Genomic DNA, 26,819 nt, shown 5'->3' on the forward strand with positions numbered 1-26,819 from the left:
AGGAAACACAACACGGAAAGTTTAATATTTTTGTCAAGGCCAAGTTCTCTGAAACTCCAAAGTCCTTGATATTTTCGTTTAAACTGAACTACAATACCATTGTTCGTCTAAAACAATAATCGACATCGACAATTGTGACCTACAAAAACGTGATCTTGAAATCTCTCGAAGTACAAATGTTTCCCCGTTTTTCATCAAATTTAAAAACAAATTTTGAATTTTGAAATCGCTTTGTCAATAAATATACTGTTCAAACTGACGTAAACGTGAATTTCCGTATTCAAGGTTATTTAAAGGGTATCTCGTTATGTGTCGTGGAGTATCAACTGTAAAATCGTATAAGGAAAAATATAGAGTCCCATTTGGAAGAAAAATATCATTGAGCTTGGGGTCTCGAAAAATTTGACCTCGAAAAACGACGATCTGCCAATCGTAATATTTACTCGTCAGATTCGATTAATTTTTATCGTAAACGTGCTCATTGTACAATAATTCCAGCCTGTATACGCGCAGTTCGTATATACGTTTAACATTTTTAATTGAAACAATTGAAACGAGATCATCGTGTACGGGAGTACACGTGTACGCAAGCGGGTAAACGAATTGGCCCAATGTTTCCAATTCGAATCGAACCGATACCGCGGTATCATCGATTCGTAACGAAAGCAATTTGTCGAGTAGATATGGGCACACGTGTCTCTTCAATGGCGTAAAAGCCGACCGTCTTGTATTCTCGCGCAAGACACACATACGTATACGTTTCCCTGCAGCAATCAACGTGCTAATCAAGCTTTTGAATCAATTCAAAGGAATCAGTTTCCTGGCAGGCGGAAGTTAAGACAAACTTCCGTTCCCATCGAAAGGGTTATTATAGCGACGAGTAATACACGCGACTACGATCACTTTTACCAGTCTGTATGTGTAGGACGATCGTATTAGAACCTACGATTTGAAACAACATTGGAAACTCGATAAATTTTATCGAGGAACACAAGTGTGCTCGCGAGGAACAATTTATACGTTTAACATTTTCTATTTACCTTATCCGATAATATCACACTGAGGGAATTTATATGTAAACATGTATCCATAATACAGTTAATCCGTTGTATTTCACTGAACGTGACAATAGCTTGCAAAACATCGATATACATAGAAAAATGAAGGAAAATGACGTAAATGCAAGGAAACGTGGTTTCTACAAAAAAAAAAGAAAAGAAAAGTAACCTTTGGTGTAATTGAAAGTATAAGGCTTACGTATCTGGTGAACAAAATCATTGACATTTACGTATTTTCCCTTTTCCGTTCGATTTCTTAACATTTATATTTACATCGTTAATGTTCGGTAACTGAATGCGAGATGGATCTTTTTTTCAAGGTTAGGACCGTTTGTTAAGGTAACGAATCGTTATTTCCTTCTTATTCGAAATGTAAGCTCGAAATGAACGATTCCGTCAGGGTAATGGCGTCTCGAAATCGTAACGAAAAAATGTCGGGTCGAACAATGTCGGATCTTTCGAGTTTGAAAATTAAGACCGAATCTCCTCGCTAGAAATCCGTCTATAGAAACAGTACACGATATACGACCTGCATAATATAGATATGTTGTATTTCGTACACTTAAAAATGCTTAATTTACCTCTATAGATGTACATATACATGCAATCGTAAGTAACTTCCAATAGAAATAAACGAAACCAAGCTCTTCTTGAAGCTCTTCTTCTCACATTTGTAAACAATGAGTAACCTCTAATATTTGACTAGGCCAGCGAAAATGAAACGTATTTGCCGATGTAAGGACAATTCACTAGCAAATACGTTTATTCTTTGGTAGCCAAGTCGAACAGTGCACTTGCAGTGTGCACACACTCTAATGTATTCAAACTCGAAGAATGTGCGAGCTTCAAAATAATTCGAGGCGCTCTCTATTGCGTGAATGCCATACTACTTATCGACTACTCGGTCCTAGCACGTGACCCACTGCATATAATAAGGAAATCTGTGAATGTAGTAAAGTTTCTCGAGACTATATTACAATGATCTAAATATATACACAATTTTAAGTTATATAAGATACACTTATCAGAAGCAAATAATCTCAAAGTGAACTTTGAAAGTGCAACGAAAATTCCTTTTTAAAGAAATAATTTTTCAACGTTAACACATGTCTAAAAATATTGAACAGTTTTTTCTCTTTTTACATGGAAACGAATTCCATTAGAATTACATTCTTATATACATAAATATATGTCTTATATCCATAAACATAGGCTTAGACTACTTACATTATTACTTTACAGCACAGTTATACATATAATATAAATGCAGTGAGCTAGTCTACCCACTACATTAATGAATTAACTCTACCTTAAACCTAAACATAATATATCTGTAATCACATTAACAGTATAACTTACAATCCTTGATTAAATATCTATTATCCATTCAACTTACAGATAGAGTAGATATAAATAGTACTGCTTCGCATGATCAGAATTCCATTGGTCCGCTGTGTCGACACCGTCGTGTTGGTCAGTGGTGTATTAAACTATACTACGCTATTATGTCGACGCATAATGGATCAAACTATGAAAAAGCAATACAAACGATGAGAAAATAGATGAGAAATCTTCCATTAAAAAATTGGTGCAAATCTTGGTAAAACGATACACTACTATAGGTACATAGTAACGTATATAAATATTTGTACGGCGAATACATCTCTGCCATTACGCTCCTATCACAACACGTAATTCTATTTACTCGCACTCTACTTTTAAGTTGAACGGATAATATAATGAATGTAACATGCAAATTCTTATATGCTTATTTGTATATATTTTACATTGATAATAATGTAGGCCATCGATAAGAAATTTTAACATGTAGCATAGCACTTTGTGTAAACCAAAATAGTAATATAAAAACATTAATCGCAAAAAAGTTACTGGATTGCATTCTTCTATGTTCTATTCTTCACATATTAGCAAATAAAAATCCAGAAATAATTCACCTATAAAATGTAACCATTTAGCTACATTGTCCATTACGAAGTTACTATATCAACGACCAATCATGTAAGTCTAGAAATTTCGTCGACTTCGTTATAATTACTTTCATAAACTTATACGATCTTGGATATAACCTTAATGTTTATACCGGTATATAATTTTTAAAAGAAGTATTCAAAAAGAGTATTTAAATATTATAATCTCTAATACATTTCTTATAGCCTTACTAGAACAAAAATAATGACCTTGCGAGTGTGAAATGTATTTGTGATAATATAATATTTATAGGTTTAGTGAAATAGTATTGTGTAAAATGAGTCCAATGATAGTTGTAAATAAATAAAGTAGACTCTAAAAATAATATTGAAACTATTAAAAAGACACATTGTAGTTGACACCTACATTTGTCGAACAGAATAAAATAAATGTCCCCAAAATGTCAGAATTCCAAAATTTAAAAGTTGCCATCAAAAGTTTAAATAAAAGTGTATCGAATTTTCCTGTTGGAGCTGTCTCCATAGACGATTTTACACCTATTGAGGAAAGAATTAGAAATATGCGAGAATCGCTAAAGTTATTAAATGCCAGATTATTAATGTTGAATACGTACTATGAACTTCGTATGTTGTAAAGTTACTATATCTAAAGTAATACTCGTTTATATGGATATAATTTGAATGGTGTTGTTTCAGAAACAACAAATAATGAACCAGAAGAAGATATAGAATGTACGTTAACAAATTTACACGAAGAAACAGCGATGTCTCTGATAACTAACAGAGCAATTAAGTTATGTTTTCACTCCGAAACTACTGAAGCTATTCTAAGAGGCAAAGAAGGTGATCATAATATGCAAAAGTAAGAAGAGTTATACAGTTAAAAACCAAAGAATAATTTAAACTTTGAACTTTTGTCCTGAAACACCGAAGCGAAGAAATTGAAAATTTTTTAAACTATATAATATTGAATAGTTTTAATATTATTTTAGAAAAATTTATACCACTGCGTGTCAATTGTTTAGTCTTAATGACGATACTTTGTTATTACAAAGGACCATGCAAGATGCATTACAAAAGCAGTTGGACTTAAAGATTCAGTGTCAGAATGCGCTATTTGATTATAAAAAATTCTTACAAGTACAAGAGGCACTGCACAACCAAAAATTAAAAGAGTTAAATCCTAGTATAGCAAGGTAAGTGTATATACATAACAATTTGCAAATAATGGTTTTAATTAACTTTTTCTTCAATTTTTTTTTGTTTTAGTAAAAAAAAGCACACAAAGAAACTCTTGCTAAAAATAAATATAATGAAAAAACTTATAGTAAATTTAATTGCTGCTTCTAACCAAATGCTATTGACAAAACCAATTCTGATAAAATTACTGGAAAATCATAGAGATTTAATTAGTATGGATATGATATTAAAAATGTTGCAAAACAACACAGAAAATGCAAATAAAAGTACAGAAACCAGTACGTAGATAAAGTTTAAATACTATAATTCTGTATTAACACATTATTTTTGTATGTTGATATTTATTATGCTTTAAATGTAATAATTTTTATGCAGAATTCAAATTAACAATAGCAATATTTTTAATTTTAACGTACTTAACTCAAAGTAAGAAGTTGTATATAATTTTATATTAAATTAATTTTATACAATGAAAGTTTGTAATCATCTTTTGTACATAAGAAAAAAAAATGATATAAGAATTTGACATCGTGAAACTCTGTTATTATCTTCTCTGAATTCTTTTTTTTTTTTTTTTTTATTTAAAATTGCTGTTTCTGCAATAAAATTTATTTCTTTTGGTACGTCAACGACTAAATTTGTACAAAATATTTAAAAAATAACTTTAAGACAAATCGCAGTGACATTTTGTGGAAATTATGTAGAGAAAGAGATATTTTGCAACAAAATAAAAGACTTGAAAACCAGATTTTTTGTATTTCCTCTATTTACTGCATGTTAATATAACCTGAAATTTTGGGAACAATTTTTCTGAAACATACGTAGAAAAAGAAGACAAAACAAGCTTGAAAGGTAAAGGTATAACCAAAGTTGCGTAAATCAAAATGGAAACATACAAGACATTCAGGTAGTACTCTTCTCTTGTTTTTCTAAGTGCACAGGCACAACACATATTTACAGAAAAAGATTTCCGCGCACTTTCAATGTCTTTTTCAGTTCTATTTAAAGCAGTTTTATGAGACGGTTTTCTTTATATATACATATATATAAAGAAGCATCATTCTTATGACGAATTTATATATACACATATATAAAGTCGTTAAATAACAGTTTGTAAGCCAGTGATTACAAGTTAAAAGATAGGATTTCAATCACAGCTTACAAGTACGATAGAAATGTAGTATATATAGGGGAGAGAGGTGCACATTTGTTGACAAAACTAATGAAAACCTTGTTTCATTTCATAAGTCGTATTACGTTGTTTATGTTACGCGAATTCAACGCATTTAATTTGTTATGGTCCGGCGTGATTTTTCAGTCTCGTGTTTTTCATCATGATGCAAACCGCTCTCCGCCTTCGTAGTCCTTACGCTTGTATTCGTAAACACAGAATCGATCGGAATAGTACTCAAACAAATTTAATTTCTATGTACATTAATTTCTTCGTCTTTAACAGTTCGTTAGATTATGGGTTTCACAAGTGGAAAGAAAACGAATCCACTAATTATAACAAAAAAGCACGTTAAAAGTGAACAATTTCGTTCTCGTTAATATAGTATATCCTCGCAAAAACTTCGGACATCTGTCTGTTTGTGTTTGTAGACATGTACGAAATGGACAAAACACTCGAAGCATATTGGACACCGTTAAATTGTCTCTATAAATTAGCAAGTAGAATAATTACGATCTCATGCTTCTTTGTCCGATTTCGCCGTAAAGAACACACCCACTTTCTCACTGGCATCGTTACGATTACGTGGTAATAAAATTAGTCGGTCGCTGCCGTTGGTGCAACAGTATTGATTACTGTAGTAACAACGTAGCTTATTAATCGCCATTATTGATATAGTTTTATGTATATGAATACGTATATATAATTTGAAGCTGATACAATCTCCCTGACATATTTGTCATTTCATTATTTGCTAACTCTTCGTGTCTCCGTGTGCGTACTTCTGTCCATTCCAATAATTCCTATTTACAAAAATTAATCGATATCCGATTTTGTTTCTGTTGCACATAGCACAAGGTCTCGTCACTATATCGATAAACTTGTCAAAATGTCTATAACGTCATCAAACACACTCATTATACATGGGCACACTATCGTAATGCACGTGAGCTGCCAATTCCATATAAGTGGCAAAAAATCATTGAACACAAGCTACGTAAAATCCTTTAGCAACGAATACATGCTAGAAAAAACAATAATAATAATAATAATAATAATAATAATAGTAATAATAGTAATAGTAATAATAATAGTAATAGTAGTAATAATAATAATAATCAAAATTTGCACATTAATCGCATATCTAAATCACGTTCGTAGAGTAACGTTATCGCGCGAAAAATTCACTATAAAAGCACGACACAGCAGTTATAGTTTGAATGCATTTTTAATAAGTGTTGCCAACATTCAGAAGCAGACACATTCAAAAAATCAAAATTCAATGACATGTTCCTTGCTTTACAATAAAAACGAGCTGAAGATACACTGGAGCAGCTAAGATATTATCCATGCATATAGAATGTGCAAAGAAGATAGACAGAGACGAAAGGAACAATTAAAAAAACAGACGGTTATTACAATCGTCGTAAACGAAAAAAAAAAAGAAAAAAAAACAATCATCGGTAGATCAATTTTTCATAATACAAATGACATAATCCGCAGCAATATAAAACGAAAGCAAATATCTTCTATGCATTACTTTGCGTTCGATTCTAGTCTTGCGAAGACTTAATCGCCTATCGCCGTACTCGCGATTGAGAAACGAACGATCGTTTCTTTTTTTACAACTTATTGAGAGCAAGGAAATGAAAGACACATATACGCATACGTTGATCTTGGTCCGATCTATTCGCACCAATTTACAAATATACAAATAATCGCTTTCGAACTAAATCACCGTGTTTCATCGATAAATGGATAACCTCGCCATTAGGACGAGCGTAACAGCCTTTCTGTACGGAGTACATACAAGAATGAATAAGAAAAAGAAAAAAAAAAACAAATAAAAATAAAATTGAAGATCAAGAATGAAGGGATCCTAGATCGTATAGGGGAACGTTCCTTCCTTTTTGTTCACTCACAACCATACTTAACCAGCAGTCAGTCGTGTTGTATTTAAAAATCGATGACGCTTGAAAAATCGACTAAAAAAACTACAAGCTAAATTGCAACATAGTTGCAACATAATCGCGCCGACAATTTGTGGCAGGGTAGAGATATAAATACAGAGGCTCTCGTGTTCATAAAATTCACTCACCACCATCTCTCGCTCGCTCGATCACTCCGTCTCTTTCTCTCTTCATGGAGATACTGTTCCTTAAATTTGGAATTCATGAAGTAATATAAATCCTAATCACGGAATTGTTTGTGTACGCGTGTGCCTCTTTAAGAGGTATGTGTACGTTTGTATGCATACGTATACGTGTGTGTACGTACGTATGTATGTATGTATGTATGTATGTATGTATGTACGTGTTATGTGTGTGAACGTGTGTATATGTTATCCGTCAAGAGATCATGCTTACAGACGAGATATCGTCGACAAAAATAAGAAAACTTAAGGGACATTAGCTTAAGCATTCGAGTAACATAAAAGATTCATACATTTTTTCGCGCGAACACACGTACACCGGAGGACGACGCGGTCCTTCCGCTTTTGTCCTTCCCTTTCTCTCGTTCCTGTCACTCTATCGTTTCGGTCGTTTTTCTTCCGCTTTCTCTCCGATTCACATTCCCGCGGTCCATTCTCTCTTCTACACTTTCGCGCTTCTCATTCTCCTCTTCTCACCACTGTAATACAAACGTAACGTCCGATTGTTTGACGATTACTTGCGCTGGCAAGCTTACAAAAGGAACAATACTCTCGGTGCGTATCCAGTGGGAAGATACAGGTATAACGAGAGAGGAAATTCACAGAGTTAATGGTTTAGCTCTTATCTCTGTTTAAGCGTATTACATAAAGACATCCGACGGCTGATAATTAGCGTGTCGTTTACAGACGAAGAAGCGCGCGACACGCTTAATGCACGTTTCACCGAATCCGTGATACGCTGTCTAAGTACATCAGATCGTTTCGTCGTCGGATGTGCTTGGTCATTTAAATAGTGGATACAACGTGTACGGGCATTCACGGTACGCTAACACGGTACATTGGTATGCCTCGGGAGTACGCAATCGTTGGCCAGACTAGTAGAAGTTCGGACCTTCGGACACGACAAAGTCAACGCTCACCGTCTCCGATGCACAAACGTGTCGATCTGTCGTTTACACCGCCCCTTAATATACTCCTGCAAGAAGAAAAACATCTACGCTTACTAGCCGATTAAACACGTACGCTTCTCGGGTCGACCCGTTCGTTCATTTTGTTACAAATTCGTGGTCAGAGATCGGAGTTCCCACCGAGTGGTCGAGATTTTATTCTAGGATGAAAGAACTATCACACATCGACTAACGTTTATAATCTGTTACGTCACTTTTTTTTTTTTTATCAGGCAACGATTATCTAACAAGACGCAACGACATCGCCGCGACAGTTTTTTCATTCGTTATCGTCATTGCCCTTTATCAGTCTAACGATAGCATATTTACTCCTGCAACTACTGATATACTTATGGCGATACATGCATTTACTTTCGAATAGTAACTTTCTTGTACACCTATGCGTAATACGTTATTGGTAATATTTAGAGATATGGACATGTTTATCTATCGCTCTCTGTGTGTATCTTCTCTCTTCGTGTAAACACTACAACGAAGAACGAAAGGACGTTTTGTGAAAACTTGGCATAGTTGTGTGCATAACTTCAACACCACTGGGGAATTCTTTATCTTAATATCTACGTCGTGTATGTTGTAATACGTATCAATAGGAAATTCGATCTATTTTCGAAACACGAGGAAATTAAGGTGTATTGAAAAATCACTTTACTCTTGATCAGTCTGCAAACGAACGAACAGAACACGGGCTCGAATTCACCGACGAAAAATATGAACGAGTCGAGTGAAATGATTCATCTAAATGTCTAACTTTCGTCACATTTGGGACGCGGGGACGATATTGCAAATTTGTAACAAAACGTCGTATCGTCGACACACCGAACGCTCTTACTTGATCGTTTAATCGGCAGCTGACGAGATCCTTTTCTCCTTTGCCACCAGCTTTGCGCGCATACTCGCGTTAAGTATCTCTTCATTGCTTGAATGCATTTCGAGAACATCGATAGGGATTTCTATACTTATATATCACTTCGTAACGCTCTTCTTCTCGTAACTTCGTGGAAATAACGTATTAAATAAGTCCTCGACAAAGTTCTCCACAAAGTAAGATCACAGTACTGCATTCAGTATCGCGTTCATTTTTACATATTTTTCGTTCGTTATTGATTTTTGACTCGGATCCAATGTTATTTACGTCGATCTGGCATTTCGTTCGAAGGAAATTCTGTTTGTTTGCTTGTTTATTTGTTTGCAGCGTCAAACAAAGACGGTAAAAGTTTTCATTGTTTTAAAATCAGTGCTATATTGATGTATAATCAATTACAGGCATACTTTGGTTCTCTATTTGTTACATTTTTAGTTAGCTGTGTTCGTTAACACACGTGTTCCACGAATAAAAACAAAATTTGTTCGATACTAGCAGGTTCACTCATAGACGATAATTTAGACTCGAGAAAACCTATTCTTTCCTCGAATCCTCGCGTTTGGTAGAACACGAATCGGGTGTATCGATATACATGTGTATAATTTGCCGACATCTACGTCGGACTATGAAATTTTCATGGTAGACGATTAGAATCTACAGACAAAAACTCTTACGTGTTCTTTTATTCCCTTTCGATATGTTATGTAAAGTGTAGTTTGAATTCTGCGATGTATTACGCTTTTCGCGCGACAATATCGCGGAAGGCATGAAACCGAAATCGATCTCCCTTGAATCGTTTTTTTCTTTTTTCTTTTTATCTCCTCCCTGACTACTGACTGAAAATTCGAACGTCCGCTTCGAAGCGATACGAAGCTCGCGGCACGATACACGATTAACTGAAACGTCGCGCGCCCGATTAAAGAAGTATACGGTTAAGCCCCCGTAGCAAAACATTTTTTTTTTTTTTTTTTTTTTTTTTGATACATTATGTACAGTGCAGTGACTTCGTGTATAATCGTGTACTTATATAGAGCAACGACCGGCAGTGTAGGCGTAAAAAATCGTTGTGTAAAATAAAGATTAATCAACTAAGATTACGATGAGCACAATCCAGCACGATCTTCGCTGCTACTTATCGATAGCGTTAATACTGTTATACGATTGCTTCGTGTACCCTACAACGTGAAATCAAACGGACAATCAATAATCCGTTGAAAGCACTCGTCGCACAATTGGTTCTGTACTTCGAAAACAGTCGGCAAGATCCAACGAACAAAATCCAAGTTTTACAAACGATACTACTACGTTCAATTCACGGTTCGATTGACTATCTTACGCGATCACAAATTTTTGTTAATACTTTGTCAAGCCGGATGCGTTCGGAATCGATCGGAGCGAGCGCACGCCAACGTGTTTTCCTTTCAGTTTCATGCCTTTTCAGCTCGATCAGACTTCACGAGCGTCGTTGAACCTTGACACAAGCAGGAGTACACGGTACGCGCTCGTTGTCCGGGACATTGAGTGAAATGAGATCTCAGCTTCAATTCATTTACAATTTAATACACGTATCGTAACACATTTCGCAGTAATCGGCGTGTTGTTCAAAGATTGCTAGCCGGCGGTACATGATTATAGTGTCGTAGGCACAAACGCGTTCTTTCACCATCGGCACGTCAATTCCTTACTTCTTACAGGTATGTTGGTGGTGGACACCGGATTTGCCGGTACTGAACGTTGTCGGGGCCGACGACAACGGTCCCCGACTGTCCTCAGTCAGCGGTGACGAGTTACATACAGGTGTATCGGTAACATCGACATTAATAACGATGTTGATTCATAAACGATGACCATAGACGAGATGACAATGATAATCATAGACGATAATAATAATAATAAAATAATAATACAATAATCGTGATAATAATAATAATTATAATAATAATAATAATAATAATAATATTAATAATAATAATAATAATAATCGTAAGAAGAAAAGGAAGAAGAGCAAAGTTAATCGTGACAATAATAATGGTAATAATAGTAATAATAATAGCAGTAATAATGATGGCTGTGTGGTGATTTAATTTGATAACGGTGGCGACGGCTACGGCGTGTCATCGTGATGATGGTGTGCAGCACCGAATCTCAAAAAGCGGACCAACTTCCGGCACGTAGCAAGGTAACGGCAACCTTCCTTTCCGGATCGGGTGCAGCTTCCCTGGCCGCGGTCCCATCGCGTTTAACGATTTGCACTGCCATGGCGGCGACACGTTCCTTCCAAAATTATCCTCACTGTTACACACGCACTGTAGTGCCACCTCAAGCCCGATGAACAGTCACTTCTGCCTTCCACTTTTCTTCATCTTCCGTTTGAAGAGGCAACAGCATCTGCAAATAAAGCAAACACTAATAGGACGTATAATCGTCTTCTTTCAATCGTCTTACGCTAAAACACCAACATGCAGCTACGACACAGGAAGACATTCCAAAGCGGCGTGGGTAAAATAGAGCTTGTCTTTCGGAAAACCGAGATCGGCTTGGACCGATTACAGGTTCGTCCGGACGCAGAGGTGGACGCGTGGAGTCGTGTGTCGAATAGGGGTACAGTAGGAGGGAAAGACGAGGAACGGTAACGTTTTCGTGGATATTTTTACCGACGATAATGCTTGCTTTTTATCGTGATTTGAATCACGAGATCGTATATCAGATTCTACGTAACGTCTTTTAATACCTCTGTGCGCGATGAACAAGAACATTCCGACCGCTACAACCATAATTGGGTAAGTAAAGATGATTATGAAATACGATAGTTTGCTTTTTATGTTGCACAATAGGAAATTCTGTAACGGCCACTTCTACTGAGGGATTAAACCAAGTTCAGGGATTTGTCTAGGTTCAGCGGTGGACGTATGGGAGTATGGACGGCGGCGTAGGGTCTTTCCACATCCACGACAACGTTTTTTTGTCGGCAATGATTCGTGTCTGAAATAGGATAGACAGGAGATTTAACATACATCATGCGGCACATAACAAATAACGAGTGTAAAAACTTTACCGTGACGGACGAACGACACTGTTGTCACTTGGGGGCAGAAAATGTTGTCCGCTCAAGGTCACTTCCCTCATTGCAAATCACGTCAGGCACTCTGTCTCTTTGTATGGCGGCAATGACCACGAGAGTACGAAGGGAATGGTTAAACGGTACGTTGAGGTTATCCAAACGACACGGTGGACATAGACAATCGTCTGGTGGGTATAGCTATCGAACGACCTTGAGCGACCAATACTTTCTGCCCCTATTAATACAATTCTTGCTAATTTTCTATCGTGTTAAGTGTACAATACATTGTTTCGGTATGGTCAAAATTCATTTCTGGTAATGATTTACAGTGAGTCACACGACGAAAACACACACATGCAATATTTACAAAGTGTCTTTCAAACTCGAGGATCCAAACAATTGTGGAACTTTTTTAACAGGCATTGTTTAAACGTTTCTCTTAGATTCAATCGTTAAAAAAGTTCCTAATGGTAAAATTTCTTTCCATGAACATACAACGAGTACGCATATTCTTTTAAACGAAAGATACAAGTCGTGACAGGACTTTTTTAAATTAAAGTGTAACCGTTTTATCTTTTTTCTTTTTCGATCCCCGATCAAAAGCGTTAATTTTGTTGTGATCGTCGTTTATCTTGTTTGTCGAAACAAAGGTAAAGAAACAATGTGTTTATAAAATTTATAATCCATCGATAGTACGAGAATTTGAAACGATTATGATACTAACCTGGTTTCATCGACCATATCCACTTCCTGAGGTGCTGTAATTGGTGTATTCGAATGTCCTGCAGTTGGATCATCGTTTGCTAACTCCCCGTTCGTCGAGGACACCACCTAAATATACGACACATTGTTGTGAGAAATATTATACGTAAACGTAGAGAAAGAACATTGAATTACATAAAAGACGAAAAAAAAGTACGTTCAATTACTGGAAAATGTAACAATCGATGGGACTTTGTACATCGACGAGTTAAAATGTATATAGAGTACACTACAAGGCTAACGACACGAGATACATAATATATATATAAACGTATATATATATATATATATATATATATATATTTACGTACACATGTACATACGTATATATACAAGTCTCTACTTTGAAGGAATAAGATCGTAATTTACGTGAAACAAGCGGCACTTTATATTCATGAGGAGTTGTTAATGCAAACACAGCGATACTCTAACACGTGATATAATTCGTTAACTTGATCAACAAGTTACTCCTATAAAAAGAAAAAGAAAAAAAAAGAAAAAGAAACCAGAAACTCGCGAATTACGTTTCCGAGCGCGGAGAGGGGTGAGAATTAAACAAACGCGAACGTGATAGTGCTGGATTAGTGTGGTGAAAAATCAGTGGCAACTCGATCAACGAAACAATGTCAGCATGCTGCAACAAACCAACTCGCATAGACGTCTGTCTAACTGACCATAATCCATTGGCGCTTTGTCTAGAAATAGAGCGAACAGTTTACTCGCAAACGCGTTTGCGCGTCACCTTCCGGGCTGAGAGAATGTTAAACGAAAGGAGCGAAAAGATCAATCGGTGAAGGAAAATTTATTCAAATTTTTGTCCGCGCTCGAACATATATATATTTTTTTTTCTTTTTTTTTTACAGATTTCACCTTAGAAGCAGTATAACTTGAACGAAATTGAAACGTTTGTACGTTAACACCGAACGAATGAAACGAGTTAAACGATCGTTAACACGATGCGGAGCGTGTGTCTCGAGCGAATCGACAATCGGAGACGACAAGAGAACAGTAAAATGGGAACAACGATCTTTCGGACGGCACAAGGGATCGCAAGGTCCACTCACCTGTACTGAACCGTGCCTATCAGCAGGTGTCAATGTACCACCAGCTCCTGACTGCTTCAAAGTATCTGGCCACGTGGTGCCCACCCCTTTACCGCCCTCTCCTCCCACCCTTGGACCTGTCACATCCTAAAGGAACAAGCACGAGAATGTCCAGATTTCAACGCGATAGCCAATACAGGAGAAGAAAAAAAAAACAAAAAATTAAAAAAAGAGTACTTTGACCGATACACAGAACCTTGCAAACTCGGCCGATACACAGTTTCAAGGTGAATCTGCTTTTCCGAAACGTGAATTATCGTAACGCGAATGAAATTTGTTACTGCTTTCGGCTTGATACGTCAGTGTGACCTTTCGTATACGTGTGAATATACGCGCTTGACATTGATGTATACTACATGTACAAACGCTAATCAACGGTTTTAATCGAGTCGTGAGATCTCAACAAAATACACTAATGTGTATAAACTACGGTAACTAGCTACGTTAAGTTGTACCGTCGATACTAGAAAGTAACGCTAGAGGATTACCAACAGGGATTTTTAAGTACAAATTTTTCCTACGACGCTTCTTCACGCATGTACGATACTTTCCGACACGAAACGGCGAATAATTTTATCCAGTAAAATTTTTTACTCTCGTCGAAATGTTCGCGGTTTCGACGCTTTGCGCGTTCGATCGAGCATTATTCGACACGCATTAATCGTCGCGTAGATTCTATTTTTCAACGACGCGGTTTAATGTAAGTTTCTGGTGTTTACTACCATTTCAAGGCATCTGGTTACTGCATGGCAACCGCCGATCGTGCACGTACGTTCACGTAACTATAAACTTTCAAGCATCGGCCCGGATATCTTCGATAAGATAAAACATGCATGAAGAAGCAAGACCAGGGCATTACAAAATTTTGATGGCTTACATAGTTGCCTTGCAATTCGATGTGAACCTCATCCAACATGAGGACTACATCTTCCTCAAAATCATCGCATTCCTATACACCGAGGATATCCGTGTTTCGCAAAGAAACAGAATCATTTATTTATCTGTCTGCTTTGAAAGAGATTTAAGGTAAACGCCCCGACAACAACCGAGACAAGTAAACGATTTTACACGAATCGTCCGTTTCAGTGCTTCGATCCCGTTCGGTTCTCGATCCGCGATCGCGAATATTTTTTATCCAAAGAGATCGAAAATCTATCCAGGTACTAATGACGTGAATATTCATGCGGTTATTCGAAATAGTTAAGCTTTACACATTCATGCTCCGTTCAAATGAAAACGAAAAATACGAATGTGTACGAACGTACCTTGTAAGGAAGCCGATCGCGATTCGACGATACGATAATCTCTTGTCCAGTCTGCAACGATCCGACAGGTGTAGTCTGGAAAAGAAACGTAAATATTATATTTAAACGATAAACTTCGTCGGCGCGTGCGACTACGTATAGATGAATCTCGTACAACGTACTTGATACCAAGAACGAAACAAACGGCGGTAAGATTCGACAACTCTTCGAATCGAAGGTGACAACAAATTCTATGCTCTCGTTAAGCGAAGAAATTAAATTACACAATATTTATTTCAATTAATATCGTCTGCAAAAAGAAAGTATCCAATTAAGTCAATGCAATTGGAACTCGTACGTAAAACGAAACGAAGACGTTCAAAGTACGATTTAGAAATGTAAGATACGTTTAAAGTAAAAGTCGTACGACTCGTTATTTTTTGTGCTTTTATTCGTTTTGTCTTTCGTTTCTTTAATTTTTTTTTTTTTTTTTCTTTTCTTCGAATCAACAAGCTTCTTAAAAACAAAGAGAAAAGCCTTATCGATCGGCATGCATTGGCAACAAGACTACCGTAAATATCGCGTGAAACAGCCGTACACCGAGTGTAAATTAAATAGTTTAACGCAAGAGAAGAGGAAGCCGTATGCGCGCATAATAAATGCTGAACAACTTTCGTGCGATATTCAGGCAGGCGTAGATGCGAATCTCGGTCGGGAACGAGATATCGCGTTTCAGAAGAGAAATAAGATTTTTACGTTCGACGAAATAAAAGTCGATAAGCTCCCAGTATCGTTCTCTGCACTTTACGAGCAACTCTTCGAGCACGATTACACCTCTCTGTGGCAAACTATACACAGGCGTAGCAGCGTCATCCTTTTATTATTAACAGAAATTCTGTTTCCCGGGTAACTTCGATTCGAACGCTCTTGGACACGCGTGCCTCGGCACGGGTAATAAACAAACGCGAGAACCGCGGAACGTCACCCACCTTGTTCGACTTGGTCTTCTCAAGGTGAGATGGAGGAGCCATCCGCAAAGTTCTAAGTTGGTCGAAATTTGATGGCTATAGATAGATTGGGGGCAGCATGCAAACGTTAAAAATCAATGAAATACGATTTTACCAATAATGGCGGATGAATTGACGTCGAAGGAGCGCTCAGGGCAACTTACTTACCCCGAAGAGACGATACCTCGGAGTTTCAACCGTAAACGATCTCTATGTATACGCACCGCGAAACGCGCGTTGCTCGAACGGTATCGATCGATTGAAAAACAATTCGTTGATAAATATCTTTTAATTTACACGATCCAATGACAGGTCTCGACAATGTCGTACATAGCGTTAACCGCGCAATGAGAAACATTACCACGACGTAATTACGAGAAATCTCCGATAAATGCGTATCGATATCGACTCTTGCGATTCGCCCCTGATCATCGCGAACACTCCCTATTATTTTCTGTTCTTCCGTTCTTGCATGCATCGCGCATAAATAAAGTATACGCGGGATCGAATGGCCGATCACTTGAACAATGGATCACGCACCATCGTTTTGCCAGTCCAGTCGAATTCGCCGTCGTTGACGAAGCCCCGCTTCTCGTAGAGATCCTTGAACAGCTTTCGAAGGTATTCGTAGTCGGGCGTCTCGAAGAAGTCCAGTCTGCGAACGTACCGCAGATACGTGGCCATTTCCTCGGGATGTCCGTCGCAGAGTACCTCGATCGCCGTGTTCCGCTTCGTGTCGCCGATTTTCTGATACCGTTCCTTCAACGTGTCCGCCTTCAGACCCTGCCACGGCAGACTACCGCGCAGGAAGTACATGAACATGTGTCCGAGCGCTTCCAGGTCGTCTCTTCTGCTCTGCTCTGATTGGCGAGAAAGAAAAATCCACGTCGTTCACGGTCTCGTTTCGAAGTCTTACGCCGCGTTCCCACGCGTGAAAAAAACGCGCGCGGTTGGAACACGCTTCGCGACACCGTTAACATCCAGGGAACCGTTCAGAGACGCGCCACTACTCGTATCCGCGAGACCGACCGGCTAAGATACCCGGTTGCGAGTCCGACTCGTCGACGAGATCTTGCGGAGCAACGACGCTTAAAATTCTAAGAACTTTCGCTCGCTCTCTCAACACACAGAGAGAGAGAGAGACTTCGATCGATAACAGAGAGAAGGTGTAGATACGAAAGCAAACGCGCGAGGTTCGAGCGAATTGATACCGCGATCGTGTCGCGCAAACGCGTGCACCGAGGAAGCGGAATAACCCTCGACGTCTCGAGCGCGCGAACGCAGACCGCATTTTCGCATGGTCGCGTCTGGAATTTTTATGCCCTTGATCGAACAACGTTACGAAAGACGGTCTAATAGACTGCGCTACGTTTCTCGTTTTTCTTCGTAACGCGGACGCAACAATTCGCTCGCGATTGAATTACCGAACAGAAACACTAGCCGGCCGGTGCACTGCGGACGACAGACTCGCCGGATTTAGCATAGCGTATCAACGCGCGCCGGTTCGCTTACAACTTTCTCTCGGCGCGTAGGAATCGGTCGTGCCCACCCGCCCGCGCGCGCGCGCGCGCGCGCGCGATAAACTTCTCCAGCGTCGCGGCGCAATGGATAGACGAGTCTGGAGCGAGTTCGTCGTCGTCGTCGTCATCGTCGTTGTCGTCTGCCGCTGATAATCTAACCGCGACGTGGTAAAAGTTACGATCGATTCCCGCTGACGCCCGAGGAACACTCGAGGCTAGGGTTCGAAGAGGAAAAACTATCGCGAAATCGCGTCGTTGCACCGCGACGCGACCATTAACGACGAAACGGGACGCTCTCGCGTCTCTCGTTGGTGCGTGAGTCGTCCCCCGAGCACCGGTGGGAATCACGCATTACCTTTTCCCAGGTGCGTGTTGATGCTCATGTAACGCGCCGTGCCCGTCAGGCTTTTGTGTTCTCGATACGGTATATGCTTGTTCGTCTCCATGTCTATGTACTCTTTGGCCAGTCCGAAGTCGATGATGTGAATGATCTTCTCCCGTTTGTTTGTGCATCGTCCTATCAGGAAGTTCTCAGGCTTGATGTCGCGGTAGATCAAGTGTCGACTGTGAACGTACTCTATCCTATGGAGCTGCGCAAAGAAGTTTCAAATTAGGAGCACGTTCGTGGTTCGCGCGAGAAATGCTTCGCAGAAGCCGATTAGAAGCACTACGAAACTGTCGGCCGATGTATCAATGAGCCGTCGCGGATCGTAACGTAAAATGTGTTATCCAGCGATTACGAGCGAAACAGGGGAGGAAAGGAGTCGCCTTAATTGGACCGTGGTCGTCTAGGTTCGATCGCGGTGTTCGAATTTCAGATTTAGGGTGAACTCGTCTCGTTCGAGGAACGACACGGATCCGCGCTGGTTAGCCGACGACGCGATCGTTCGATTCGTTCCCGACAGTCGTTTCACTCTCGTGGCTCGACGATAGCGTTGCGTCGGTTAACGGTCAAATATTTAACACGTTCGTTACCATGCGTCACGCGCGCGCGACGCGTTCATTCTCACGAGGGACCAACGTCACTGTTCGCGCAACGAAAATCATTTTCTATTTTACGACCGTACGAACGAACGAACGAGGCACGAATCCGCCGTGAACGAGCAACGTTATCGCAGTTCGGTGAAAATATTTAATTCTCGGCGCGTGCGATCGATAATGAGCCAACTGGTCCAAATTCAGCAACTTTCCTCCGCTATTTGCGAGCGAATTACCAAGTTCGAACCGACGTACGAATATTACCGAATCGATGTCCCGATCCGAATCCTATCTATGCAAATGGCTCTCCGGCGACGCGAAATCCACGTACATTAACGCCGGTGCATAAATTCCACTTACGAGTTGCGTGGCGATATTGAGAACCGTCTTCAGGGTAAACCTCCTCCCGCAGACATCGAAAAGGTCTTCCAGACTCGGTCCGAGAAGCTCCATCACCATGGCGTTGTACTTCCCGCATGGTCCGAAGTAATATACTTCCGGTATACCCTCTACTCGCGGCACATGAAACGCAAAAGATCGTTAGTTGGATTCGACGATTCTTTCCGTTGCTCGGTTCGAATTATTAAAAAAAGAAGAACGAAGCGAGAACACTCACCGTGTGTACCTAATATTTTGTAAAACCTATATTCTAAATGAAGCTGTGGCGCCTTTGACCTCATCGGCTCCTGTGGAAATAGAAAAGAGAAAACAAGGCGTTAGAACGGCACGAATTTGCGGGAGATTGTAACGATTCGATGATTTAACGTAACTTGAATGGATAGTTCGGTTTAATTTGAAAAAGATTCTGTCTTTTTAAACGAAAACGGTGACGTTTGAAAAATAAATAACAATTCTCGCGACAGAAGATCAAGAATGGTAACGAACTCACCATTTTAATTGCTATATGCTGGTTGTTGTAGACATTCTTCCCTGAAACAGAACGAAAGGTAAAAGGTCAATACACGTTCGACGATCCCGCCAGTTACACGCGTCGCGCACCAATCGACCTTCTCGATACTTTTTTTACACGGTTTGTCAACGCTACCGATATCTAATGCATTCCGTGTATCACCGCGAGCGTAGGCAAATATTTAATTATACTCGTCGTCACTGTTTTACGCAATCGCGGGTACCGGTACGGATGGTGTCTCGTTCTGTCCATTATACGTAACGATTCCGTTCTCTCGTCGATCGAATCGTTAATAAATCCCGTGCGCCTATGTACGTTGCAATTATCACGGGCACCGCTATCCGTATCGACGCGCGTAATTATGCCTGAGAAACGTAGAAAGAAAAATACGCGTCCCGTTAATCCTGTTACCGTGCAACAGTTCTGTTGCAGACGATAACGTCCTCCCGTTGATTGCACAGCGCGCGAGAAATTCGATTGTCCAGATTTGTGGGCCAACATACGCGGTCGTTGCGGTATTATGGTTATCGGCTATTAGTTCCCACCGAGTCCTATCCGTACATCGCAAATTTTAAACGTATCGATAATTCAATTCTCGCTGCAAACGAATACGATTCGATATCCCGGTTCCGACCTACTCGGCGGCGTCTCGAGACACTCGCCGCGACGCGAAGATTCGTCATCGACCGAATTTGCATTACACGACCAAGAAAACAAAGCTACTTTCCGCGATCCTATGGACGTCATTTTCGTGACGAGAATATGGCGACCGACCGACAGTTTGTTGTTCGGTTCTCGCCAACGGAACCTCCGAACGCGTCCAAGCTTTTCGAAAACGAAAGTGCACGCGTTTTCTTTCGATCACGAGACGATCGGACAATCGTGTAAACGACATTGGCACATCTTGGTGAAAACCTCCCCGAAATAGGGGACGACAACTGGTAAACTTACGATCGCGTTCTTCGCGGACCGATCCAAAGCGGTCTTTGTCCTTTGTTGGTTGCATCGGGTCGTTTCGCAAGTTCTCGCGCATTTTTATTCGAGGAAATTGCATTCCAGGAAAATATGTACGGACGTGCGAAAAATACCGATCGTCCATAAAGTAGACGCCTATGATTCTTTCCATCGTTGGACAAGTTTCTTACACGGATTTCTAAATTGTATTTACAAAGGAGCATCGGCAAATTTGATAACTCGATAACTTTGATCGTCTCGCGAGCGTTGAGTCGCTCGCTTCGGCGCAACACCGAATACGTACGGTGGTCCGCGTCTTTTCGCAGAGAACTCGTTCGCTTAGGAATTTTCCATCGAAACGATCGAACGAAACGGTCGTTCGTTCAAGTGGATATTGTACGGTGATCGACGCGGTTGAACTTCGGATATCGAACGCGAGAATCGCCATCGTATCCGGAGAAGGCTGGACTTGGCGCGATCGAGAACGACAACAGGAATCGCGGTCTCGAGACGCGCGGATCGCGAATGTATCAAGCGGGAATGTAATTGACGAGTGCGCAACGTCGATGAATCAGTGCCGGATCTCACGTGCCGCGTCAGACGAGCATAATGCGTGCGCGTGTAGCCGTGGTTCACGGCGTGCAGCACGTGACGTTGTCGTACGCGCGCGAATACGTGTCCCGGGCCGCGCCTCGCGGATCGAACGAAAACAATCGACCGATACGCGTACGAAAAATCATCTTTTCGATGTATACTTCGCCACGCGGGTTTCTTTACCTTTTATCATTATTATTATAGTTTTTTCTTTTCAAACGTCGTTCTCGAACGTTGTTCGTCCCTAGCCGAAACGCGAGACGCAACCGTTGAACGACACGCGAGATTTCCATCGTTCGCGAGAACACCCGCCGATCGAAGAGAGCGAAACCGGATGCGAACGAGTGGTCACGCGTGCTCGATTAAACGAACGATCGAACCCGAGACGTTATCTCGCGAGTCGTTCCGTGCCGCGACACGTCTCTTCGTTTCCCGTGGTATTATCCGGCACGATGAAATTCGAGCGAAACGGAAATTCGATGGACGACTCGCGACGAGAAACGACGGGAACGCGGCTGACGAAATTTTAACGAGACGATCGGCATCGGATCAACCACGAGTTACCCGGGTCAAGTTCCACGACGTCACGTATCACCGGCCGATGCGAAAACAAAGGTTCATCCGGCAGCAAACGACGACGGTGGCGTCCACTCGTCCGCGGCGTTCCTCGGCACGACGACCACGACGACGTCGACGCTGATCCAATTCCGCTAATTGTAAGCAGATGTCCGACAATGGAAAATATGTCAGCAGGAAGCTACAAGAGCCGTAGAAATCCCTACCGGCTTCGAATACCGCCGAAGAATTGATCTGTCCTCGAAAATAGGCCGACTCCTCCAACGGCCACGCCGATTAATTCCGTGAAATATAAATTCCAGAAACGTAACTGCACCCGCGCGCGTTTACACATCCGCGAAACGCTAAGGAATATTCTATCGGACGATTTATCGCTGAATCTTTATTATTTTTAGACTCGAGCCTCGACCGATCGAACGCGTTCCACGAGCATCTTTTCTCGTTTCTACCAAGAACTACTCTGCCAAGATCTTTTCCGTAATCGATCCAAAGGGCGCAATATTTTCTCGTTTCGGTTTCTAAACGTTTAGAGACACTAATGTACATTTAAAAGTTTCCAATCCTAAATATATCATAGAAATTGAACACGTTCTACGAGAATCTTTTCTCGTTCCTCCCAAGAACGACTACTCTGTCGAGATCTCGTAATCGATCCAAAGGACGCAATATTTTCTCGTTTCGATTTCTAAACATTTAGAGGCAGTAAAATACATTTAAAAGTTTCCAATCCTAAATATATCATAGAAACTGAACACGTTCCACGAGTACCTATTCTCGTCCCTTGCGTCAACTGCCCCACCGAGCATTTCTCAATATTTAAAATATTCTGCTCCGAAACTGATATCGCTCCACTTCGAGATAAGAAAACGGTACGTGCAACGCGAACCGTTCCTTATCCATCGTACTCCAAACAGTCCCGAGACGTTGCTTTGTCCGTTTCTACGCCGGATTAAACTGTTCGGTACTTGACGCCTTGTCCGTGTCTCTGACGGGCTAAACTGTGAAAGGGTTAACTACGCGTAGACGGGCGTTCATGATCGGGAAATTACCCGGTTTACGGGTTAACCCTCTCCTGTATAATGCACTCGGATTGGAAACCCAACAGAACAATCCTGGCAAAATTGAGGTAATTTTAGCGGGTTCACGCACAATGTTACCTCTACTTTTGATATTACCGATTACTTGGATCGTTGTTATTTCAAATAATAATAACAATTACGATGTAATTTTTAGCGTCTCCAGAGGACAGCCGGGAAATATTCGGATCGTCGAGAAACGATGGTCTAGATTGTGTTTGGATAAGAAATGTTACTTTTTATGAAATTGTTCGATGAAAGTTTCCTTGAGAAACGTTTTCTTGGAAAGTATATCAAGGAGTATAAATAATAATAACAACTACGTTGTGATCTTTAGCGTCTCCAGAGGACGGCCGGGAAATACTAGTAACGTCGAGAAATGATAGTCTAGATCGTGTTTAAATCGAAAAACGTTACTTTTTATGCAAGTTTCCTTGAGAAAGGTTTCCTTAGAAACGTATACCGTAACATTTGTCGCAGTGTCGTTTCATCGGATGCTTTCGAGTTCGAATCGGACTGATTTTCCAATTACTCGGCCAAACTCGTAAGAGCGGCGCGCAAGGATGGAGAAAGAAATTTGAAACGGATCCTTAAGGACGAACGGGAAAAACCTGAGACGCATTTTCCGCTAAGCGCGGGTATACTCGAGCGTCTCAAAACTGAACACGTCGGAGGCGGCGGCGGCGGTGGCGGCGGTTAGCCGGGGCGTCGCGTCGGGTCGCGTCGCGTCGCTTTCTCCGGCTTTCGTTTCGAGCTTCCACACGATCGACGCCAATTACATAAAGCGAGAAATTACGAAACGATCCCCGTTCCGGTTTGTTTTTCGCACGGTTTACGGGCCGGTGGTGCGTGACGCGTGAAACTCGCTTAAAATTCGATCGACGATCGACTACCGACTCCGCTTTACACGCCGGCAATTAACGCGTCGCGGCTGCGCGCTTACTAATTGTGAATTAATACACGGATATTATCGACACGGGCGTACTTTACAGCCTTCCCGTTCATCTATTCGTCGTTACGTGTGATTCAATTTCACCGTTTAGCCGGACGAGAAGCTACCGGGGTCCCGGGTTCGATTAACGATAACAACGAAACGCGCCGAGCCTACTGGACAATTTCAAGATCGTCGAGGCGATCGTCACGTGACGCTCGACGATCCATCGCTCGCTTCAACGACGGGTCACTGGCCCGTTTACGTTGCTCCAAAATTCTTCGAAACAACGCGAATCGATCGCGCGCAAAGCCTCGCGTACACGGACAAAGTTTCGATCGTTGGAGGAAGGGAGGAGGAGGAGGAGGTTGGCTCGTTTAACGGAGAAATCGATCGGAGCGATACGATACCGTGATTATCGTACTTTCGGGCTTCCGCGACTCCGATGACTGGTCAACCGAGGGTTCCTTCGAAAGAGACTCTCGGTGGCTCGTGACACTCGCTACAAAGATACGGCTCTGATAACGGAACCGCTGTTTTCTTCTATTTTTAGGCACACCGTGCCGCGTAACGATATACCTTCCTCCTCCTCCTCGAGAGAGAGAATTACAATTCGTCGTGGAAATTACGATCGCGCGACAGCCGCAATCGAACCGAACGTAATCATCGGAACCCGATCGACGCGTCGAGAGTTAATTACGAAACGCATTACTTGCACTTTTGATCACGTTCGAAGCAACGGGCACGGAATAAAAAGGACCGCGGCGCGGTGTAATACTTCACCGAAATGTTTCCAATTACCGATTTACCGACGCGGATACCAAATCGTGTTTACGATTGCTGATTAATCACGACGATGATTAATCAACATAATGGATACAATTATCACAATCTCTTGTATTAATTAATTACAAAAGCAAATACAAAGTAATCAATTACTGAACAACTCTCTGGTATCGGTCGTGTACGCGTGACGCGACGGTCAACGCGTTGAATAATTTACGTATTCCATGGAGGAAGAATAAAGATCGTTTGCGTGTACTGTCGATATATCGTTTCCTATCGATCATTGCGCGCCGGTGTGTCCCCAGGGTCGAAAATTTGCTTTCGAAAATAAAAACACCACCACGAGTCGTGGCGTTGTTTACGGTATTCCGGGTACGGGTAACACCGTATACCTGTTCCTCATCGAATGTTCACCGTAACGCGGAGGAAATCGAGATCTACTCTGCTCTTTCGAAAAAAAAAAAGAAAAAAAAATCTAATCGTTGATCTCCGAGGGAACGCGGAGAACGAAAGAGGCGTCTAGGCTCGTATCTTTCGAACGCGGTCGCATCGATCGCTCGGAGAAATTGCACGGTAGAGGTCGTTTAATTATATTTACACGGCTTGGGAAATGAATTTAACGCGACGGGCCGGACGCGAATCTGTATATACGCGCGGGTACCGAGCCCTCGATCGACTCTCGATCGACTCTCGATCGACTCTCGATCGAACGAAACGGTACGCGTCGACTCGCGCTCGGACGGGCCGTTTTAAGCTACACGAGTACCCCGAACGCGTCAACGACAAAAATGGCATCGCTGTAAACTGTCCCCGTTTCGCGACCGTGTCGTTATTCGAGAAATTGTTGTACATCGTATCGCCGTGTCACTTCGGAAATTAATATTTGCCCGTGCGCCCGTATTGTTTCGATAAATAAACACCGGCCGCGAGCGGATACATTTGAACGACAATTTAACGGGAAGCCACCGAGCGGAAAAATATTTATATATTTTCCTGATTATACGGATCCCGGTGTTGTCGGTGACCGAGGCTGGTAAACACCGATGGATCGCCGACTGGTGTAACAGGTGCGCGGGCAGATTGAAACATCGCGAGCGAATAATCCCGGTTAACAATAAGAATCGTCCGACGATGCCCGCTCGGCGCTCTCCGTTCGTACGAGCGTTCGAGACCGATGGTCGTTTACATGCGGAGCCGTGGTCGGACGATAATACTCGAGCGGCTTTTGTTCGGTAGGTTTTAGCCGCGGGAACAACATTTTCATCGATGGACACCCGCGTGGCTCTGTTCTCGGGTGTTCGATGACCGACAAAAACGATTCTGGAACCGTTACGCGCCCGTATCGGTATTGCCGTTCGTCGATGGATTCGTTCGATGTGTGCTCGACGTCTTTGGCCTAGTCCGAAGAGAACCGGTGTACACAGTGGTACCCTTTGTGACGGGACCGAGACCGATAATTAGAGTCCGAGTTAAGTATACACGTTTGATAATTAGAGTCGAAGTCGGCGCGTTACGCGGTGCGTCTGGAGTTGCGACCGTGTAGAAATTGCTTTCGAGCTTTACGAACGATACAGAACGGGGGCGAGCGGAGGGTGAGGAGCGAAGCGGCACGACGGTTCGATACCGAGCGTTGAAATATCTATTTAGACACGGTTAACGCGTGTCTGGCGCATGTTCGGTCCCACCGTTCGCCTCCCGGAGCGAAAGAGAGAACCCGGGAATTAAAACTCGCCGGTTGAAATTGAAATTTTTCAACGCGAAGGAAAACCGACTCCGCGTCGTTCAAATAAATCCGTGGATTTTCCCGATTGGTGAACATCGGGCTCGATTACGGACAGTCGAGACGGTCTCGCGACCATCGATCGGTGAAAGAAATTTCACCAACCGTTTTCCGACTTATGTGTTTTCCAGCCGCACCGGTTCTCGATCGCGAATCATAGAGACGGTTCCCGCGTGC

General features: G+C 41.5%; 2 protein-coding genes across 11 annotated transcripts in view; one reads left to right on the plus strand and one right to left on the minus strand.

The window, feature by feature from the left end:
• The first annotated feature begins 3,203 nt into the window (after positions 1–3,203).
• LOC143151773 (uncharacterized) lies at positions 3,204–4,722 on the plus strand. 2 transcript variants are annotated; one of them, XM_076321235.1, is made up of 4 exons: positions 3,204–3,631; positions 3,704–3,869; positions 4,063–4,203; positions 4,277–4,722. In XM_076321235.1, exons 1-4 carry the CDS (start codon positions 3,448–3,450, stop codon positions 4,491–4,493), a joined length of 708 nt encoding a protein of 235 aa, XP_076177350.1. In that variant the 5' UTR covers positions 3,204–3,447; the 3' UTR covers positions 4,494–4,722. The 2 variants fall into 2 exon arrangements, with proteins under 2 accessions (XP_076177350.1, XP_076177349.1); XM_076321234.1 differs by having other exon boundaries at positions 4,000–4,203; positions 4,277–4,719.
• An 887-nt stretch (positions 4,723–5,609) lies between these two features.
• Positions 5,610–26,819, minus strand: part of Gish (casein kinase I gish) — a 70,834-nt gene continuing 49,624 nt past the window's right edge. For 2 of the 9 annotated variants that reach the window (XM_076320679.1, XM_076320684.1), the window contains 9 exons: positions 19,925–19,965; positions 19,652–19,721; positions 19,396–19,544; positions 18,413–18,647; positions 17,078–17,397; positions 15,552–15,626; positions 14,248–14,373; positions 13,146–13,252; positions 5,610–11,766 (listed from right to left, as the gene is read on the minus strand). In XM_076320679.1, coding sequence (XP_076176794.1) covers positions 11,697–11,766; positions 13,146–13,252; positions 14,248–14,373; positions 15,552–15,626; positions 17,078–17,397; positions 18,413–18,647; positions 19,396–19,544; positions 19,652–19,721; positions 19,925–19,965 — 1,193 coding nt within the window. In that variant the 3' untranslated portion in view covers positions 5,610–11,696. Of the gene's footprint in view, positions 11,767–13,145; positions 13,253–14,247; positions 14,374–15,163; positions 15,236–15,551; positions 15,627–16,519; positions 16,595–17,077; positions 17,398–18,412; positions 18,648–19,395; positions 19,545–19,651; positions 19,722–19,924; positions 19,966–20,896; positions 21,077–26,819 lie in introns of those variants that run through there. The other 7 variants (XM_076320687.1, XM_076320682.1, XM_076320680.1 and 4 more) reach the window with 7 other exon arrangements.

Source organism: Ptiloglossa arizonensis, chromosome 9 (assembly GCF_051014685.1).
Source record: "Ptiloglossa arizonensis isolate GNS036 chromosome 9, iyPtiAriz1_principal, whole genome shotgun sequence".
Classification (NCBI taxonomy): Eukaryota; Metazoa; Arthropoda; class Insecta; order Hymenoptera; family Colletidae; genus Ptiloglossa; species Ptiloglossa arizonensis.

What these genes read in the sequence shown, in the direction of transcription:
- LOC143151773 (XM_076321234.1), top strand. Translation starts at nt 3,448, where the DNA reads ATGTCAGAATTCCAAAATTTAAAAGTTGCCATCAAAAGTTTAAATAAA. An exon ending in GAATACGTACTATGAACTTC is followed by an intron (nt 3,632 to 3,703) that starts GTATGTTGTAAA and finishes GTGTTGTTTCAG; the next exon opens with AAACAACAAATAATGAACCA. An exon ending in TTAAATCCTAGTATAGCAAG is followed by an intron (nt 4,204 to 4,276) that starts GTAAGTGTATAT and finishes TTTTTGTTTTAG; the next exon opens with TAAAAAAAAGCACACAAAGA.